We start from the raw sequence: 21,002 nt of genomic DNA, 5'->3' as shown, positions 1-21,002 counted from the left end.
GTGCAGAAAGGAAGAGCGGGGCAACAATTGTGGGGAAATGGCAGTTAGGGATGCGACAACATTTCCCTTCCCTCCCTACCCATCCATACCCCCTACACGGCTGCTCCACTTTTACGGCTTGGCTACATGGCAGACTGTTTATGGTTTTTGGCTACAACTTAATTTAAATTGTTTAATTCTATTATTGTTGCTAATAAATCACAGGCACAGCTTGTGCTGCTAGCTGGCTGGCTTAGCATGCGCTAAGCTGGCCCCAACACACGCACACACACACACACACACAGACACACAAACACATATTAGTCTTGCCCTCTTTCGCTCTCTCTACTGTAAGCGGCTTTTATTCTGTTTTTCCCCCACTTTTCTCTCTCTCTGTCTCTCGTGCAGTCTGTCTCTTTCATTCAGTTGAGTTTCAGTTCTCGTTTCGGTTTGGTTTGGTTTGGTTTCATTTCGTTATTGTTGTTGCTGCTGGTCATGGCCAATGGGGCACCATTCATCGTTTGTTGCATACTTTTGGGGCGTCTCTCTGGGCGCCGGATGCGTTATAAATTACACTGATCTGGTTTGCTCGCTCTTTAAGCCCAAAAAGTCGTTGTCGTAAATTTGCAGCTTGATTTTTGTTTGATATTTTTCCTTTGATTTTTTTTTTGGTTTTTTTTTATTGTTGTGTCCATCTCCCTTTCTTCATTCCATTCGTTTTTCACTTCACATTCAAACTCGTTGTTCACTCGAATTTCCATTGCACCCGCGCTCAACCGCATGTCAAATGCAGGCCAAAAGCAGCAAAACTTGCTGCAGAAGAGGGCAGCTTGACCATAAATAACAAAGCCAAAAATGGCGGCCAAAGCACTAACAGAAAAACACCACCAACAACAACAACAACAACAAAATTATTCTGACAAAAAATAGAAAGGAAACGATTTCATATACGTATGTGTGTGTGTGTGTGTGTTGATATGTCAAATGCATTTCGGACAGCGCCAAAAACTGACGATGGCACTTGACAATGATGATGCCTGCTGTTGGCCCCGTTGACCAGGAATAGCTTCGAAATCAAGTGGAAAATTTAGAGCCCCGCATAACCTAACCTAACCTTGTCGCCCAACAAAACAAAAATAATTAAGAGAATAAGAGAGAAAATTCAAAAATATTTACTAATCGGCAAGGATAAAGTAAAGCTCTTAAAGGATCCAAAACGAAATCAACTTTTATCTATTTAAATTTTTTTTTATAAATTCTTTTGGTGAAAAATTGAAAATTCATTATCGTTAAAGTGATGGAAAAAGCAAAATTGAAATGAACATTTCTCTTCTGTTTACTGGCATGATGCAAAAACAAAGTGGAGATGGTTTATATGTGCATATACTTTGTCTGATATTCACTTAAAATTGCTACGCTCAAATATATTCGGAAATTCGTTTTCACATTCCTCGCCTTTGTCTTGCAAAAAGGGAGTATAAAATGTGTTGCATACTTGCGGGTGGCGCCTATAAAAAGGCCAACAACTGCAACTGGAGCAGCAGCAGCAGGCAGCAACAGTAGCAAAAACATCAGGCGCAAATTGTGGCAGAGACAGAGGCAGTTATCGAGCATCGCTGCCTGCAGCAGCTGCATTTCCGCTTAATGTTGAGCGATAATAAAACAAAAACAACAACAGCAACAAAAAGAACAGCAGCAGCAACAACAATTGCTTCAACTGCTGTTGCTGCTGGGCAACGATAATGAAACTTTTGTACAATGAACATATATGTACACTCCTCTCTCTCTATCCCTCTCTCTTTTTGTGTGTATGTGTGTATGTGTGTGTAGGCATTGATTTATGTTTTTTAATTTAAAATTTCCGCATCACTTAACCGTTAAAAATAATAATAACAATAACACGAAACAACAAAAGCAGCAACATCAGTAGGATCTACTGCAGCAGCAAGAGCAACAACAGCAGGATGAGATTTAAATATTGTAAAAATTGTTGTATTCGCATGCAATGTAGGACGAACAACAACAATAACTATATATATATATATACATCTATTTAATATATACATATATCCATATATTCATATGTACGAGAATATGCAATGTTTTAATTTCCGCATTACAATTGAGGAAAAACTCAAACTCATTCTTTGTCATTTTGTTCTTTTTGCTTTTACAGACTGGCCGGCCACCCACAACAGATGCCACAAAGTATGTCAACTGGCAGCAATACAATCGGCCATGGCGGCATTGTTGATCGCAATGTGGGCATGCCAATGGGCGGTGCTGGTACCATGCCCATGCCGGGCGGCGTTGGGCACCCAAGTGGCTCGGGTGGCCCTCAAGTGGCCGTCGGTCCGCCCGGCAGTGGCGGAGGTGGCAATGGTGGCTCACAGCCATTGGTTATGCCTGGCTTCCCATTGAGAAATTCCCATTCGGCTCATGCACCACACTATTCGCCATATTCACCATCCAGGTAAGAAGTTTTTTCTCCTTTGATGAACAAACTGAGCGAAAGTAAATGCGATCACATTTCGATCGATAACTTTTGGCGATTAATCGATTAGTTCGGACAAATATTATTGGAAATCCATTCAGTCCGATTGGATCGATAACTTTATATCATCATGTAGTTAGTCTAGGAAACGGTGACTCCTTCTACACAAATTATATATGAATTTATGGTTTTGGTTGCTCCCACGACTTGACTTTAATTTAACTCTAAAAACTTTAGCCAACGCGCATCATGGGTAAAGTTTAAGGCAATTAGAGACAGCAATCCGCGGGAATGTGTGTGGGCAAACGGACGCTAGGTAGGGTAAGTTGGGGAATAGACCATGGCGCATCACTTGACAGGATGCGCGAGCTTTTGGCCTAGAGTAGCTTTTAGGTTTTCGAGGTTTTTGTGGGTTTTAAGCCAAGACTGACTCTGAGTAGTGGTATCTCTATATGTGTGTGTGTGTGTGTGTGTGATTAACACCCGTTACCATAAAAGGGAGACCAGCGCAACTAAGCCAGAAAGAGAGGAAGGGGCGAACAAGGGAGAGAGAGAGACGATATAGAAGAAGTCTTTGTTCTGGTCCTGAGCTTGTGCATCATTTTGCATGCGTTTTGGGTCTTTATTAAAAAAGTTGCCAGCTGTTGCCAGCAGTTGACAAACTTATTGGCGCACACACACACACACACATGATTGTGAGGCCCCGCCTACACCTCGCTTGCTCTTGGTGTATCTGTGTGTGTGTGTGTTTTGCTTTGGTTTCTGTGGTCCTTGTGATATGTCAAGCAGCTGAAGCCACAGGATGACGATGACGACAACGAGAACAAACCGTAACACTACGTGCCACAATTCCGTAGAGCCATAGAGTACCGAAGCGTAGCATAGTTAAGCTTTATCCTCGCCTTGTGGTCGCGTTGTTTGCCAGTTTGTTAATTACAAATGCATTGCTCAGTTTGTTTTAAGAGCTCCGCCGACGTTTGTTGTCGCTTTTCCATTCTCTTTTTTACTCTCTTGTTTCATTCTTTGTTTCTGCTCGTCCACAGGTTTCACATAGATAAACGCTGCCAGCACCGATGTTCCTGGAAATGCTTGAGCATCGCCTTAATATTTGTATCCGTCGTCCTAACCGCCATGCTGGCATACTTTGCAGGTAAGCATACTGTCCTCCATCCTGTGTTGTCTCATAATGCCAACATAGTTAATGAAAAATACACATACATAAGCAAATATGCCCGCCCTATATACCTATACATACGTATATATATATATATAAGTATACATATATATATATATATATATATGTATATCTACTACTTTATGCAATAACAAGGCAAATACATCAAAGTGTTTGCTTTACATTAGCGTTAAATGGTGTTAACTTACATACACAGGCACACCTACACACACACACTCACACAAACACACATACATACACTCTCGGGCAAAGAAACTTTGCCCATGACAAACATTAGATAAACCCCCTTCCCCCCATACCCAATCCACACACATCACAGCATTCTCTGAAAATGTTTAATAGATAAATTTACCAGATGTTTGTTGGCTTGGGGGGAGGGGCGACAGGGCGGTCCATGTGCACAATTGACAAGCAATTAGAAGCCGCAACATCAACTTCAAATTCAATTGTTCGACCCCTTTCACCTAGTCCGTGCCATCAATTAAACATCAATCGATTCGGCATATAAATTTTCAAACAAAAGCTTCTTAAGCCAAAGGTTGAAAGATCATACTTATTATGTGGACTATATGAAGAAACCATTCGATAGGTTTTCCAAAATGAAAATGGCTTTACATTTTCAAAATCTTTAAATGGAAAACTTATTACGTGGGGGAGAGAAAGCAAACAATTTGGCGTCAGCCTTTCAAAAAGTAGCCAATGTTTCGTTAGATAAACAACCGCATGGAGCAGTGGTGCAAAGGTGAAAGAAGTAAAAGAGACATAGAGAGAGAGAGAGAGAGAGAGAGAGAGAGAGAGAGAAAGAAGGTGGTTCAACTAGATAAAGGATGAGAAAATGGTTAGAGTGGAGAGGGGCAGAAGGCGAGTAAGAAGAGGTGCCAGCTACGTCGCCATCGCTGCCATTTGCCGTCAACGTGTTGTGTAGTGGCCCCACATCAACCCTTTTGTTTCAAATTAAAATTTACATATTTTAATGTGCAAAGTTTTTGCCGAACGTTTCTCGCACGGAAGCCAACAGGACGACAAGGACCAGAACGAGAACGAGAACCAAGGTCCACGACCAGGGTAACTTATTCCATTTATTCACACACAGAGTGAGGGGGCGAGTTGAAGGCAGACAGGAGAGACGAGACGCGACGAACGACTGGACGAACGAAAATGTTGTTGTTGGTTTAAAAAGGTTGCCGAGCCAAAGAGAAAAAATTAAATTCACCTGTAAATATAATTTAGAAGGTAGCAACACAAGCTCCACTTTCCCACCCCCGCCCTCGACCACGCCATCACCATCACCGTCACCAACAAGCAAACTCTGTAGCAAAACGAAAACGTGTTTAATTATCAAGTTGTAAACAAAAACACCAGAGCAACAAAATGAAATAAGTAGCAGAGATATAGCTAGCTAAAGAGACAGGGCAGGAAAAGGAGGAAATGTAGATGATGCCAGGACAAAATTTGCGTTTTGTCCAAAAAAGTTTGCCATTAAACTTTAAAGTATCCTTTTTCCTCTCTCTCTCTGTCACTGTCTGTGTATGTGTGTTTATTTTGCTCTGTTGCTTTTGGGCTTTCTTTTTTGTCTCCAGGACATTTGTCCAGGTGTTGCGCCCAATATGGAAATTTGCAAATTTGTGTTAATTTTCTCCTGATTGCCAGCTAATGAGTATAGAGAAGAGACGAGAGGGGCGAAAGGTAGACATTGAATTGGGTGGTTGGTTGATTGGTTGGATTCATTATTAAGCCAATCTGTCGGATATCAATTAGTGATTTCTCTCGTTCTCTCTTCCGATGTTCTATATGCGAGTTGACATTTGATGGCTCAATTTCTGTTGATTTGTTTGTAATTGATTTATGGCGAAAGCTTTTCATGTTTCCCTTTAGAGAGTCATATTAGTTTGCTTAACTTTTATGCCATTCATTCTTCTAGACAAAATATTTTCACAATTTCTCCCCCTACCAACACACACATACACATTCGCTCTCTTTCCCCCCACTCTCTCCCTTTCACTTGGTGTGTAAAAATGTGCTGCGTTTAATTTATTATCTACGCTTTTAAGCACAGTAACAGAAGCAAGAGCAGCAGCTGCTTGAGAATGGAGTCGAGTCGAGTCGAGTCGAGTCGGAGGCACTGATTTACACACACACACACAAAGCCATTGCAAGGAGTGGAGTGAAGTGAAGGGAAGGGAAGGGAAGATGGGTGAGGTTACACGCTGCTGATGTTGACGGTGGCTGTTGCGGTGTCACAGCCATTGCAAGTGAACGAAAACAAATTTACAACAAACCACGAGAAAAATGTGGCAACCCTGTTACAAATCCCACCCGCCCACCCACCCCCCACCCATTCAACCACCTCTGTTTTTCACTCACACCTCCCTTTAGACTAAAATGAATTTAAGTTGAAAAGTTGTGAACAATTTTTGGTGGGCAATGGTGGGAAGATGGATGGAGGTGTGAGTGATTGTGGGGTGGGCGGTGGTTGGTGGGGTTTGGGGTGTGGCAAAAGCTGCGTGTGGATTTCACTGATTTAATTGTTTGCCAGGCACCAGCAGCAGCAGTAAAAGAAGCAACCAGGATCAGAAGGAGCAGCAGCAGCAGCACATGCTTGAAATTTATCTTTTAAAAATAATGTATTAATTTTTGTGGCCAACCAACGTAGCCCCCCCAAAAGCATCCCCTTCAGCATCTCCTCACCCAGTAGCGCCTCCTACATCATTCTCCCCATCGTCCCATAAACTCATTTATGTAAAAAGCTTTTCGTCTGTATCTCTGTGTGTGTGTGTCTCTCGTTCTCTATCTGTGTGTGTTTTTCATTGCGGTAAATGAATTTACGCTTCGTCTCTGTCTTCCTCTTTGTGTATTTGTGTGTGTGTGTGAGTGGGTCGTTTTATGGTTGAATAGTTTGAAAACTGCGGGGGGTAAGCAGCAGCAGTAGCAGGTGAACCAGAAATATAAGCTTTTAATAGTGGCTAATATTTTTCATGCTACCAGGCAACCTTTTATCCCCTCGCCAACTATCTTCTCTCCCTACTCCCTCTCTCTCTCTCTCTCTCTCTCTCTCTCTCTCTCTCTCTCTCTCTCTGCCACTTCGTGTGTCTGTGTGTGTGAGTCTGTTTGTCTGTCGTTCACTTTCTCATTTCACTTTCGCCTGTTTGCACAATAATTTTCTATTAATTAAGCGCAAGAGGGTTTAATAAAATTAGCAAACACTTGCGGGCGGGCCATGTGGCAGACATTAAAAAATACTCACACACTTTTCCCTACACACAAACACACACTTACACACACACCACCACACAATGAGCCGTTGTCAGTTAATTAACAAACGAGCGAGAAGTACAAACACACACACAAACACATCTATGTATGTCTGTGTTTGCCTCGTCAGACGCTTTAATTTGATTTGCATTTTCTCCTCTTTTTGTGTATCTGTGTATGTTTGTTTCTGTGTATTTGTGTGTGTCCTGTATCTGCTGGCATTTTTAAGCAGCAGATGTCAGGTAGCTTCGCCTTTTCCCCCCTGTCCAATAACCGATTGAAATTGCCGTTTGTTGTCCTGGCTCTACCTACCTAGTTGGACGAACAAAAAGTATTGCCTACTTATGTGCGCTTCAATATAATTGAAGCCTTTCAAGTGGAAAAGCATAACCCCCCACCCCCCCCACCCAAACCCTTCACCCACACACACACACACACATAATACCCAGCTAACTTTTATGCTGGCAAAATTTATCAACCGATTTTCCTATACAATCAGAGATCATCAAAATTTGAATTTGAATTTAAATGAAATTTCATTGTTTTGCATTGTTCAACACATTTAGCAAGCTCAATGGCATATTGGAAGCCAAAGAGACAGCGAAAGGGACGAAGAGAGGGAGAGAGAGAGACAGCGTAGGCTTCTGTAACATTTTGATTAAAATTACAACAATCATCTAAAATCAATATAAAAATGTTCAATAGACACATTCACTTTAATTAAAAAATGTTTATCCAATAGTCTATTGATGAAAGTTTCGAGCTACAATTTAAAAACCATTGCATATCACTGGGGGCAATTGTTTCTTAAATAAATAATTTATGTTTAAACATTTCCGAAGTTCTCAACTATTCACTATGAATTGGCAATGTCTGTCTACATTTGCATTCACATACATATTTGTCTCTCTGTGTGTGTGTATTTATGAGTGTCAGTGCGTGCTGTGTGCATATGAAATTTCTCATAAATGATACTGATAATCGACCACAATGATGTTACACAGTGTTGATGTCCTGTGAGGGTCGAGACAGAGTAAAGTTGGACAAATGTTTGCCCAGCGATTTACCAATGTGCCACTTTCTATCACAACAACTGCAGCAGCAGCAGCAAAAACAACCTTAACAACAACAATTGGGGACAACAACAACAACAACAACAATGGCTTGACATGCAGAACAAAAGCAGAAACGTAACGGGACAGTTAACATGCTTGACTGGCAGCTGGTCATGGGCCTTGGTTCTCAGAATCTGCGCATTGCAGTAGTTATCGGAAATAGGTTAATCGATTTTTAAGCGGATAACTATCGGAAACTCATTCGATATGCACTGTTTCACATTTCCTCTCGGCATACACACACACCCTTTTTATGGAGGGTCCATCTGTCAGTCCGCCCGTCCGTCCGTCTGTCTGTCTGTCTGTCGGTCTGTCTTTCTGTCTGTGTGAATGTCGGGCTGTCTGCCTATCTGACTATCTGGTCTATCTCCTTTCGCATTATGTGTGGACGAGAGGCCAAGTGCGTTCGTTCGTTCGCTTAAAGGAGAAATTTTCTGGTCCAGCTGTGTGAGTGTGTGGTTGCCTGCTCTACTGCCTGCAGTGACCCCATGGGGCTCTGGCTCTCTGGCTGACTTCCCTGTCTCCGTTGCTTCTCTTCTGCTCCTCTTTTCCACAAATCTCCTCGTTCTTCTTCTGCTTCATCTTATCGGCGTTGTCATTTACAGCAGCAGCAGCAGCAGCAGCAACAGCAGCTGCATCTGGCCCACTCGTACTTTATGCGATTTTATTTTCATTTCACTTTACTTTGCGGTTGCCTGGAAATTTAATTTGTTGCTGCATACTTCGAGGCGACTTTGGGGCTCTCAGTGTCCTGCGGTTATCCTGCTGCTTCTCCTGCCGCTCACCTTCTTCTCATGCCTGCCATCTGTCGTCCTTCCTGAAACTGAAACTGAAATTAGATACGCACATTGCAATGCAATGTGAAATGTGAAATGTGCAATGTGCAACGTGCAATGGGGCAATGGCATGTCAATCGATCCACAGCTGGATAACTGAACCCAGACCCTATCATTAGATAGCCTCACCCTCGCCCCGACTTGGTTTCCACAGCAACCTTCAGTTGGCTATGTCACTGGCCTTTCATTCTCCAGCATATGGGATTACCTCTGAATGAATGTTCTATTTTGGAATTTGAGTGGCAAGTTGGTTGGAAGAAAATGCAATTGTCTATCGAAAATTTAGTATTTCACAGTAGAAGTTTAACAAATTTATCAAATTTAAATGAGATCAAAATATTATCAAAAAGCTAGTATAATGATCTTACATTCGAGAGCTTTCGAAACTGTTGTGAAATAGCACCGAGATTAAGGAAACGGATAGAACGGAGACAGATTTGTGAACGTTTTCATTTCCATTTGCTGTTCAATCCATTTCATTGGTTCAACATCTCTCTGCGGTTTTTATTGTTGTTTCATATTAAGCAAGGCTTTCGGAAATGGAAATCGTTATGGGGAAATGTGAAAATTTGTAATGGGAAGTGCGAATTGAAGCTCTTTGGATGCAATCAACCGGAAATACAAATGTCACGCACAACCGCAACAAAGAAAGTCAATTAGCAAAAAGTGAAGAGATATCATGCACAGAATAGCAAGAGATAAACAGAGAGAGAGAGGAAAATGAAGAACTAGAAATAACATGAAACAAATGCAGCAAAACAAAAAAACGACAATGAATTTAAATAGGAAAGATGACGAGCATATGAAAACATTTTGGAAAATAACACAACAAATATACAAAAGGAGAGAGAAAAGGAGTGGAAGCTAGAAAGAGGGACAGAGATGAGACCATTCAACTAGAAATGCTCAAATTACTTGAGCAATTTACAGCAAAATATAATTTAACTCAACATCAGTCGAAGAAAGCATTTAAAATTTTACAAGGCAAAAACTTTGCACGAAAAGAGAACTTTACACAACAAAATATTGAAAGACATTTCAATTTAAATTTACATAGAAGCTAAAAGGTAGAGCCTCTTCAGCCTCCTCCACCTTCTCCTCTCCAGCCCATCATCTAGCAATCCTGTGTGTGCCTTGTCGTTTAAATAAATGATTTTTCCTCAAGGAAGTGCAATTAAGCAAAATGCTTCATAAATTTTTTCTTACATAACTTTTATAACTTTTGACCCTGCCAAGTTTTTTTTTTCTGCTCGTACGCAAAACTAAACGAAGGACACAATTTGGCAAGACATGGGAAGGACGAAAAAACAGAGAACCCAGCCGAAAGAACGTGTTTATGAAAGAATAAGAAGACAGAAAAAGAGAAGCGACCAATTAGAAATGAATATTTCGTTTTTCATTTAGCAAGTATTTCACTTGCAATAAACTTATTTAAAAACAAAAAAGTTACAACTGCAAAAAAAGATAGGAATTAAATGTTGAAACCTACGAAAAGACAAGTCGAAAAGGAATTTGAAATCTAAATTTGAATACAGCCAAACTTATTGGATCTGGTTGGAGGCAAGGCATAAAATAGAAAACACTTTCGTTTCGATTAAGTGTTTGCCTTTAATCAATCTCCCCTTTCTCTCTCGCTAAAGAAAGTATCTGGCTGGACGAGGGATGGGTTAGTTTACCTGCAGCAAATTGAGTTGTTGTCAATGTCATGGAAATGTATCGACCTTTTTTCCTTGCCTATATTTTCCTCTTTCTTTTTTTCCTTTTTTTTTTTTTTGCTTTTGGTTGTTGTACTAACTAAATAACCATTAGCGTGGCAGGGTAGGGCAGGACGTTTTGGGTGATAGGGTTGGCTCCCAACCAATTGTAATCAAATTTAATTGGAGAGAACTAAGCCCAACCCTAAAGAATGTTTTGAAGTGGTAGAAGTAGTTTGCCCCTTACTCCTCTTCTCCCCCTTTTGTATGTGTGTGTGTGTGTGTTTGTTTATCATTTACGGCAAAAGCTTGTTAAGTTAATAGGAATAAAATGGAGGAGGAGAGAGAGAGCGGGTGAGAGGGTGTAAGAGAAGGTTCTTAATTTATTAATGATACTTACTTTGTCGTATATTTTCATTCTTGAAACGGACTATAACCCAACAACAAATTGGAGCACGTCTGTTGACGTTAATTTCTTCTTTTTCCGGTTTTCCACTCACTCACTCACTGACTTACACGCTTATTGTCCACCTTGCCTCTTACCCCTTAGCTTACTTCTTCTTCTTCTTCTTGGTTGCGGCAGCAGTTATCATTAAGTTAACATGTCATGTGAAGGGACAAACTTGCCCTATATACATATTTAGTTTGGTCATTAACATAATTTCAATAAGTTTTGGTTAATTACATTCAATTTTCCAAAATGAGCTTAAGAAAAACTTATCGATTGTAGACAATTTCATTGGCATCATCATCATCATCAACAACATTATGATGATAATCGTTATCGTCGATTTTTTGGACTGGTTTGCAACATGGCCACAAATGTCTTTGGCAGCTGGCGTCGCATAAATTTAACATGTTCCCTAGCTCTGCCTCCGCCCAACCCAAGCCAATCTCAGTTTTGCCTGGCTCTATATGTATATATATCTCTAACTCTTGTGCCATGCTGTGGCATTTGGCAAGTTATCGATAAACGATAGCCCCATGCAAAATGCAAACGTGTTAACAACGAGCACTTTGTGTTCGTCGTGTCGATGTGAGTGGCTCATGTGGTTTTCGGTTTTCTGTTTCTGTGCCCAGACTTCAGATTTTTGATTTATGCTCTCGCACTCTTCTTCCTTCTCTCTCTCTCTCTCTCTCTCTCTCTCTGTGTGTGTGTGTGTATGCATATTAATATGGCGTTAAAATATGATACCGAAATTTATGTGTGAAAAAGGTTGACCTAGGCTGCAACAGAAGCAGCAGCTGGCTTGGCCACGCTCGACCCTATATATTGGCCAGCAAGCAGCAAGCAGGCCAGATTTATGGCGTGAAATTTCGCAGCTAGCAACGATTGCAATTTATGGCCAAGCCGCACACATTTCGACGCAAAAAGCCAACCAAAAAAGAATATCCATAAAAAATTTATTCAAAGAAATTCTCGACTACAAAAAAAAAAATGTATACGTATTATATGAAAATTAGGAATTCTATATATTCCCTTTAACTATCGTAGATTTCTATATTTTTCGATAATATTAACCTTTTGTCCCTTTCTTGTTCGTCTTTTCCATTGTCCTTTGCAGCAGTCAGTTCGATGAAACCGAATCTGGACAGCACCAACTGCATCCTAGTCCAAGATGTCAAGTCGCAACCACACGATATACGCGGCGGCATCGCCGGCAAGGCCAATGACAAGCAACTGCTCGGTGGTTCGGCCGGTGGCGGATCCACCCACACAGCCTACCCCACCGAGGAATCGATACAGACGAGTACATCGGACCATGGTGGCGGCGGAGGAGGCGGCGGGATGTCATCTGGAGGTGGCGGTGTCGGCGGTGGTGCTTCTGGTGGTGCCACTGGAATACAACAGCAATTGCTGCTGCAGCAACAACAGCCGCATAGCATCAATCAACCGCTTACCCCATTGGATGCCACAAATACCCAATTGCAGGATCAATTGACCTACGGTGGACTGGGTGGCGGTGGCATGGCTGGTGTTGGTGGCATGGCCAATGGACAGCAACAGCATCATCATAACAATCTGCTACTACAGGGACAACAGGCTCTGCTGCCCCAACAGGGCTCCATGGGACTGGGCCAATGGCCGCAGGTAGTCGAACTAAAGGAATTCAATGAAATGTACCATGCCAATATACCGGCCTATCAGTTCTGGACACTCGAATTCCGTAATAAGCATCCGGCATTTATCCGTTTTAATTTCACCCTACCCTGGGGCGCTCATTTCGCAGTCTATTCGCGTCGCAATGTTGCTCCATCGGTTACTCAGCATGATTTCGTTGAGTTTATCAAAGGCGGACGATTGGATAGCCATCTGCGGCATCGTCGTAGCATGGCCAATGCCTCCACCTCATCAACATCTTCCACATCCACATCGACGTCGTCGTTGGCAAGCAATTTGATTGGAGTCCAGCAGGTGGTCCATGGGCGTCAGCTGTCGGCAGAGATTGAGGATCAACAGCAACTATTGCACCACCACGACCACGATGACGACGACATTGAGGATGAGGATGTTCTTGAGGATAACTCAGATGAGGATTTCGGCATGGCAGCTGCAGCTGCTGGCTCTGTGGAGTATTTCGATGTGGAAACGCCTCTGGATACGGCCAAACAGCATGTCCAACGTATGGGCAATTCTCCGGGCGCCACTTTGACGGCTTCGCTTCATCACAGTGGCCGTCATCATCGGCCAATGCATCGATTGACCAAGCGCTCTGCTGTGGATAATGGATTGCCTGCCCTCGATATGGACGCCATGACCGTGAATGTTTCGCTCTTGCAATATCTGGACACTGGCCTGTGGTTCATCTCTGTCTACAATGATGAACTGGTCGCCCATTCGGTTTCGTTACTAGCCGAGGAGGCCGAAGGTGTCAGCACCACTTGTCCCAATGATTGCTCTGGTCGTGGAAGCTGCTATCTGGGCAAATGCGATTGCATTGACGGCTATCAGGGTGTCGACTGCTCTAAGAGTAAGTAGCTACATATACCTTTATATATATAAAATTAGAACAAATGTCAGAGCAAAGAAAAGAGAAAGAAAAAACGAAAGAAAAACGAGCAAAACTGATTGTGAGCCCAAAAAAGAAAAAGTTGAGCTGTCAACATCACCTGGCTGCCTTTATTTTTGTTTGTTTTTCCCAACTTTTGCCACTTGAAGGCAACTCAAATCTCTCGCTCCGCCTTTCTTCAGGTCCCTAGAAAAACTCACAACTCCTGCGATTAGAGTGCAGTGGACAGTGGCACAGAACAAAGAAAATGTACAATTCAATGTCAACGAAATCTTAATCAAAATAAATAATCGATAAATCAGCCTTCGCCCCAAATTATTTGGTGCTGAGAAACAATTTTGAATAATTTTCCATTTGACTTTGTGCCACTGTGCTGATGGAGGGCATTTTTATTTATGCCCTCGCCCTTTTCGTACGTTGCTCGTTTTTTTTTTTGCTTCTCCTTCTTCCTTTCACTTTACATTTGCTCTGACACTTTTCAATACCAAATACCATTTTTCGGTTCTCATTTTCTCTCCTACTTTTTTGTTCTTTTCCTTTCTCTTTCTCTCTCTCTCTCCCTCTCCCTTTCTCTGTCTCCAACAGGCGTTTGTCCGGTCTTGTGCTCGGCGCATGGACACTATGGCGGCGGCGTTTGTCATTGTGAGGATGGCTGGAAGGGAGCCGAATGCGACATTCCTGTGGGCGAGTGCGAGGTGCCGAATTGCTCTAGCCATGGTCGTTGCATTGAGGGTGAATGCCGCTGTGAACGAGGCTGGAAGGGACCTTATTGTGACCAGCGTAAGTGTCAAACAGAAGAACCCCCCGAAAAAGAGAAAAAAAAGAAGATAGAAGAAAAACAAGACCAACCAACACAAAAAAAAAAAAGAAAACTGAACGGATGTCTGTGTGTGTGTGTGTGTGTGTGTGTGAAGTATGCTGACTTGGCATAAAAATGCTAAAATTATTTATTTGCCTTGTTTGCAATTTGGAGTTTAGTCTAGTTCAGACTTGGGCTTGGGCTTTTTGGCCATGGCTTTTTGGCTCAGGCAGCTCTCTGTTGACACTGGCCGATAAGGCCGCAAAAGAAAAAGAATTTCAAAAAAAATATAAAAATGAATGCCAAAATATTTCAGTTATTATACATACATATTCACACAAATGTATGTATGTGTATGTATACGTATTTGTGCCTCTTTGTCGTTTAGGTTTCTTACTTGGCCAAACTATTTATACATGGTCGAAACTTAAAATGTGCCAAATAAATACCCAGTTGGGTCCTTTGTCTTCAACTAGAGACAATAATTTTCAAATAAATATTAGATATTTTTGAGAATTTCGAAGAAAATTTTGCAGAACGATAAAAATTGAATGCAAATTGTATTAAGAACTGTTTCACGTATATTAATTACATTAATATTCATTAAATTTATGAAGACTTTTAGCCTAAGGCACAAGAATTTACTTCTTGAATGAGGCCCCAAAAAGTAGGCAATATTTTTGGTGGACATCTCTGTTCAAAGGAATTGAAAATTCCGCAAACAAATTTTACACAGTTTATTTTCTTCTTTGTTGAGGTAAAGTCGTTTAATAATTTTGTAGCCAACAAAATAAAGTGGTAGATGGAGGCATACAAGAGGAGCAAATGTGTGTCGAAGTGAGTGTGTGTGTGTGCGTGTAAAATATGCAACACACATGGCCTCACGCCCTTCTTGCTCTCTTTCGCTGTAAGAATTTTTATGCTTAATGTTGCTTTATGCCGCCTGAACCATCCCCTCCACCTCCGTCTCCAGGCAGGAGCAGGGGCAAAGGAGGCGACAGAAGGATCCCGAACCCTTGGCATACAAAATAAAGCGGCCAACAAACAGGGCAAACAAACAGAAATCGAATTTATATGTTGAGAGCATATTTCTCGTGCTGCCCTAAGAGAAAGAAAAAAAGTGAAACAAACAATGAAAAAAAAAAAGGAAACGAAACGAAACGAAAAGCTAGCACGATGAGCAAACGAAACAACAACACAACTGAAAGAAGGAAGAAAAAGACGAAAAAAAGAAGAAAAAAAAAATTGCAACAACTGCGCAAAATTACCAACTTGAACTAAACTGGAATTTCATTTTAATGACCACTTTTGTACGTGTCCAACATACTAATCATGTCATGTGTCAGTGTGTGTGTGTGTGTGTGTGTGTGTGTGTGTGTGTGTGTGTGTGTGTGTGTGTGTGTGTGTGTGTGTGTGTGTGTGTGTGTGTGTGTGTGTGTATGTGTGTATGTGTCGGTAGGAGTTGGTTTCGTGTCGGGCTTTTGTTTTGCTCCACCTACTCCACCTCGACCTGCAACCAACTCCTCTTACATCTTCCACACTTGCCACCCCCCCCAAACCGCCGCCTCTTCAACTGGGCGCAGCGTGTAAGTTGTAAGTTGTATGTATTGTGTTGTGTTGTGTTGAGTTGAGTTTTTTTTTCTCGTTCTTCTCTCTATGTTATACCCTGACAACTAACAACGTTTTGTATGCTTTCTATCTACCTCAACCCCAACCCCAACACCAACAACAACCCGAACCCGAACCATTCATTGTGTATAACCCTTGCCCCTTGCCGCCGCTAATGCTCTCACACTCTTGGCGGACGGATGCAGACGATTGCCTTGATCCATTATGCTCGGGCCATGGCACCTGTGTGGCTGGACAATGTTATTGCAAAGCCGGTTGGCAGGGCGAGGATTGCGGCACAATTGATCAGCAGGTGTATCAATGTCTGCCCGGTTGTTCGGAGCATGGCACCTATGACTTGGAAACGGGACAATGTGTATGCGAGCGTCATTGGACTGGACCAGATTGTTCACAAGGTAAGCCATTCAGTTTTGTAGCTTCTTCTTCTTGCTCTTGCTCCTTGTTTCATGCTATTTGTTTGTGTGTTACCTTTTGTTCATGCAATAAATGTTGCACACACCAATCTCTCTCTCTCCCTCTCTCTCTCTCTCTCTCTTTCCATCACATGCAAGATATATTTGCTGTCTCACTCTGTGTGGGCGTGAGTGCATAGAGCACAGATTGCATATGTTGTGTTTGTGTGTGTGTGGGGTTATGACAAACAAATCTGTTCAAGAAATGATAAATTAGACAAGCATTTTTGTTTCCTTTGTTAAAATAGCCCACAACAGCAAAAATGAGAAATCCATTCATCCATCTATCTAACTCTTTATCTTTTTTGGCCACCTTTTAGTTACTTGGCTATAAACAAAATCTTAGCCAAAATTCGTTAGCTTGAAAATTTAATTAAAGTCTAGTCAGTGGCAAAAGAAAGTTCCAAGCTAAATCTAGAATCATCTGTTCGATCTTTTAAAGCCTTATTCAGAGATGGAGGAACATTCTGCAGAGTTTTCTCTTGTAATAGATAATGAAGGCATATAGAATAATGGAATTATTTGAATCAAAAAAACCCTCCACATTGAGAAATTTCAATTGAATTCCATTCCAGAACACAAACATTAAATGATATTAATTTAAAAAATTCCTTAACCAGCTTCAGCATTCGTTTCCCCTGCTCCTGCTGGCCGTGTCAATCTCAATTTGTGATCTCAATTTGTGTGGTTTTTGTGTGTGCAGAAGAGCTTTATGACTCTGTACCAACTAAATGCAGTTAGATTTTACCTTATTTTCTTGGCTATATAATGATGTTTTATGGCCAAGCAGCGAAATTAGGTGGCCATAACCAGGCCGCTGGTATGGGCGGGTAACTTTGGGGGCATAAAGCCAAGCGAGAAATCCCAATTAAGCCAAAAAAAAAAAAAAAACGCACACACAAAAACAAAATCAACAAAAAAAAAAATTTTTTTTTTGCCCGATTACCCCGAACTACATGCAACAACAACAACAACGGAAACACGTTGAACATCAAAAACTGTGTGGTCCATAATCATTTTGTGGCTGATGGTCGAGACGGGGCAGGGGTGAAGGGGAAAACAGAGATAGGGTGTAGGGGGAATAAGAGGAGCCAATAAAACATGCAGCTTACGATTGAAGGAGGCCAAACGACACGGGACAAGGGACACAGGACACAGGACACGTTTGCTGGCACGCACGCCTAATTTGCTTAACTTTTTAGCACCACCAACACCAGCAGAGAGAAGAATGGGGGTGGGGGGAAAGAACAAAAGTGCGGGGCCACATACAGGATGAGGTAGAGGGTGAGAGAGAGAGACGTAAATGGGAGTGGCGGGATGTAATGAAGCAGAGCTTCATAAAAATTCATTATTTATTTAATACGCAGGAGCTGATGTTGCTGGCTGCTTGCTGGTGCTGGAGCTGAAGCTGAAGCTGGAACCGAAACCAGCTAGAGTCTGGAGCCTGGCAAAGCAAATAAAATAAATTTAAGAGAACAAAAGTCATGGCAAATGGCCCCCAATGTGGAGGGTACACCCATACACACACAACCATACACACATTTATACATACAATTCGCGGCCTCTGCGCCACGTAAATGTAACATTTATAATGTTGTTTTTATGGTTGCCATTGCCACCAGCCATTTTACAGCTTCAGCTACAGTTACTGGCACTCAGCAAGCAGCAGCTCTCAGTTCTCATTTCCACTTTCCATTCCCATTCCCATTCCCATGCCCCATGCCCATTCCCCATTCGCATTCGCTTTCTCGTTTGCCATTTCACTCTCTCTCTCTCTATCGCTTTCTCACTTTGTTCTTCTTGTGCTTCGGTTCGTTTGGCATTGCTTTAATGAATTTAAACTTGCCCGCGCATATGGAGCGGAATACATATATAGCAAACATTATAATAATAATAATAATAACAACTACAACTACTACTCTTAATAATAATAATAATAATCCTAAACTTGTTCTCTTTTTCTTTTGTTTTCTGCCTTCTCTCTTTCATTCTTTTTTCACAGCTGTTTGCAGTTTGGATTGCGGCCGCAATGGCGTCTGCGAGTCGGGCAAATGCCGTTGCAATACTGGATGGACAGGCAATCTATGCGATCAGTTGCCCTGCGATGTCCGCTGTTCGGGGCATGGCCAATGCAAGAATGGCACATGTGTTTGCTCTCAAGGCTGGAATGGACGACATTGTACACTGCGTAAGTAGTTCCCTCGCATACACCCACTCTGAACCCATAAAAGTAGGCAACAAAAACTGAAAGTAAGCTTTTAGGAGGCAATCAGTTGGTTTAGATGACAAGTAAACTACTTATCACCGACCAGTAGAGTGTGAAAATGAGTTACTTTAGTTACCTTAAAACCTTAAATCTAAATAGTTTTGTGTTTTGTTGTTAGATCTGTTTTCTGTTCTGGCAAATGGAATTGGAAAACTTTTTGCATTTGCTATCCGATTCGAATCGTTTCGTTACGATTTGCTCATCATTCATTCAATGTCATTGCCTTGACCTGACCTCATGATGGTCGCCGTTAGCGGGATGTCTTTCCTTTCCGTTCGATTTCGGTCAACACAAGCAGATTTAATGCTTTATTTTATGTAATTGTTGTTGTTGTTACTGACCACAATCGATTAGCAGTCACAGTTTCATTTTATGCACCACATAACCGCAGCGATGTCGCAACATTGCAGCTCTCTTTACCGATCCCCCCACCATTTGGCTCCCCTCTCTCTCTACTTTTCGTCTATCCGGTGGGTTTATTTCGCAAAGGAGCAAAAGTCATTGGCTGTGGCTGTCGTGATTTTTATCAATATTTTTGCCATTGCACCAAAAAACCGGGAAAAAAGTATTTTGTACATGTTTATGCCAAACTTGCAAACGTTACACCGCCCACTGCGCCTGCCAGCCTGCTCCCTCCCCTTCTCAGACCATTCCAGGGGGAAGGGAGTTTTGTACAGAAGTAGCACTGCGTTTGACAGTTTTGCCGCCATGACTTAACCATGTTGTTTGCTGCGGTTTATCCTTCGTTCTTTTCACTCTTGTTCCCTTCCCGTTGTTGAGGGTTTTTCCAACTGTCAATTGAGAAGTTGCAGGCCGGGAATTTGGGATTTGCTAAAAGAAGCGCCAGAGAGGAGGGGAGTGGGATGGGGTGGAGTAAAAAGGGGGCTAGTGGCAATGCCAGTGCAGCATGATAAGTAGCTATCGATTGACAGTGATTAAAACTTTAAAAGCAAACAGTCAAGTTACAAAAACATTCAACAACAACAAGAACAACTACGACAAAAAAGGAACCATGATGATGACGACGACGACGACGACGACGACTACGACGACATCGTGAGGCGCCCCCTAACAGCCGGGTGTGTGAGTATTCCTGTAATGATATTACATATAGCTAAAAACTTCCAACTGTCTCTGTCTACCGTCGCACGTTCCACGCTTCACTCTGCCAACATCTACTACATCGTTTGTTTGTTTCTCTTACCATGTAGCATGTGTGTGTGTGTGTGTGTGTATTACATTTCGTTGACGTGTGCAAAACCAATAAAACTTCCGACGTCAATTCAGAAACTCCCCAACTCCCTCCCTGACAAAAAAAAAAACACACTGAACCGCTCTGAATCGATTCAAGTGTTGCAGCAGCAGCTCTTCGGGTGTTTTTCGACGTGCCAGTCACGCTTGCACAGACCGAAAGTGCCACCCAATATACATATACACCGCACTTCCCCCCCCTTCACTGTCCCACTCACTGTTATACACACAGGACTCATGGCAGGAAGCGGGACTAATACATGCATAAAGGTTCCCCCTATATACACACCCGACCCCAGCCGAATGGCACCTAGAGTGCCCCCCAATTCGCTTTTGGTGTCTGTATTTGAATGTATTTTTAGAAAGTACTTAACGACTTTGTGTTGTGCCTCTATTGAGGGACTGACTAGCTGACTGACTGACTAACCGATGGTTAGGTAATCTCAAGGCATATTAGTTAAAGAGAGAATAAACCATATTAATTGTGCATCTCCTTTGATTTTCCATTGAGCAATTCATTTGAGATTACTCTACATACTAATAATTAGGATTTGGTTATGCAAAGCAATTCAGAAACTTAACTTAGTTGATTTGTGTTTTAGGGACTTAGGAAGTGATTTTGATAAACAGAAGTTAAATGAAACACGAAGGTATGCAAAAGTTATTTGCTTTAAAACCGTAAAATTTCATCGTAAACCCTAAATGCTATGGGGCTAAGAGTATCGACAAGTCGTTCTGCTTAGTTTTTTCTTTGCTTTTTTATATTTGCTGCCATATTGACATATGCGACGCATACAATGCGGTAAAGTTTATTGAATTCGAACAGAGATTTGTAACAAATTACGCGCTTTGGCCGGGCTATAGATAACTTTTCCTCTCTCCCTCTCGCCCTCTCTCCCTCGTCTCTCTTTATTTTCCTTTTTTTTATGGCCCTGACACAAAGAGGAGGACCAGGAGGTGCCATCTAATGTTAAGTCTAGCACCAGGAGCAAAGCGCAGCCATTGACACTAGACTTATACATATTTTAT

The 21,002-nt window shown here is 41.9% G+C and overlaps 1 protein-coding gene across 2 annotated transcripts in view; it reads left to right on the top strand.

Moving 5' to 3' along the window:
* LOC6644718 (teneurin-a) overlaps window positions 1-21,002 on the top strand; it is a 139,089-nt gene that overhangs the window by 80,403 nt on the left and 37,684 nt on the right. For both annotated transcript variants that reach the window (XM_047011619.1, XM_002067513.4), the window contains 6 exons: window positions 2,156-2,452; window positions 3,517-3,623; window positions 12,131-13,537; window positions 14,162-14,356; window positions 16,190-16,399; window positions 18,459-18,644. In XM_047011619.1, the coding sequence (XP_046867575.1) occupies window positions 2,156-2,452; window positions 3,517-3,623; window positions 12,131-13,537; window positions 14,162-14,356; window positions 16,190-16,399; window positions 18,459-18,644 (2,402 nt within the window). The remainder of the gene's footprint in view (window positions 1-2,155; window positions 2,453-3,516; window positions 3,624-12,130; window positions 13,538-14,161; window positions 14,357-16,189; window positions 16,400-18,458; window positions 18,645-21,002) is intronic.

Source organism: Drosophila willistoni (genome assembly GCF_018902025.1).
Source record: "Drosophila willistoni isolate 14030-0811.24 chromosome XL unlocalized genomic scaffold, UCI_dwil_1.1 Seg142, whole genome shotgun sequence".
Lineage (NCBI taxonomy): Eukaryota > Metazoa > Arthropoda > Insecta > Diptera > Drosophilidae > Drosophila > Drosophila willistoni.
Note: the sequence above shows the minus strand (reverse complement) of the source record. Positions and strands in the feature narration are given on the sequence as shown.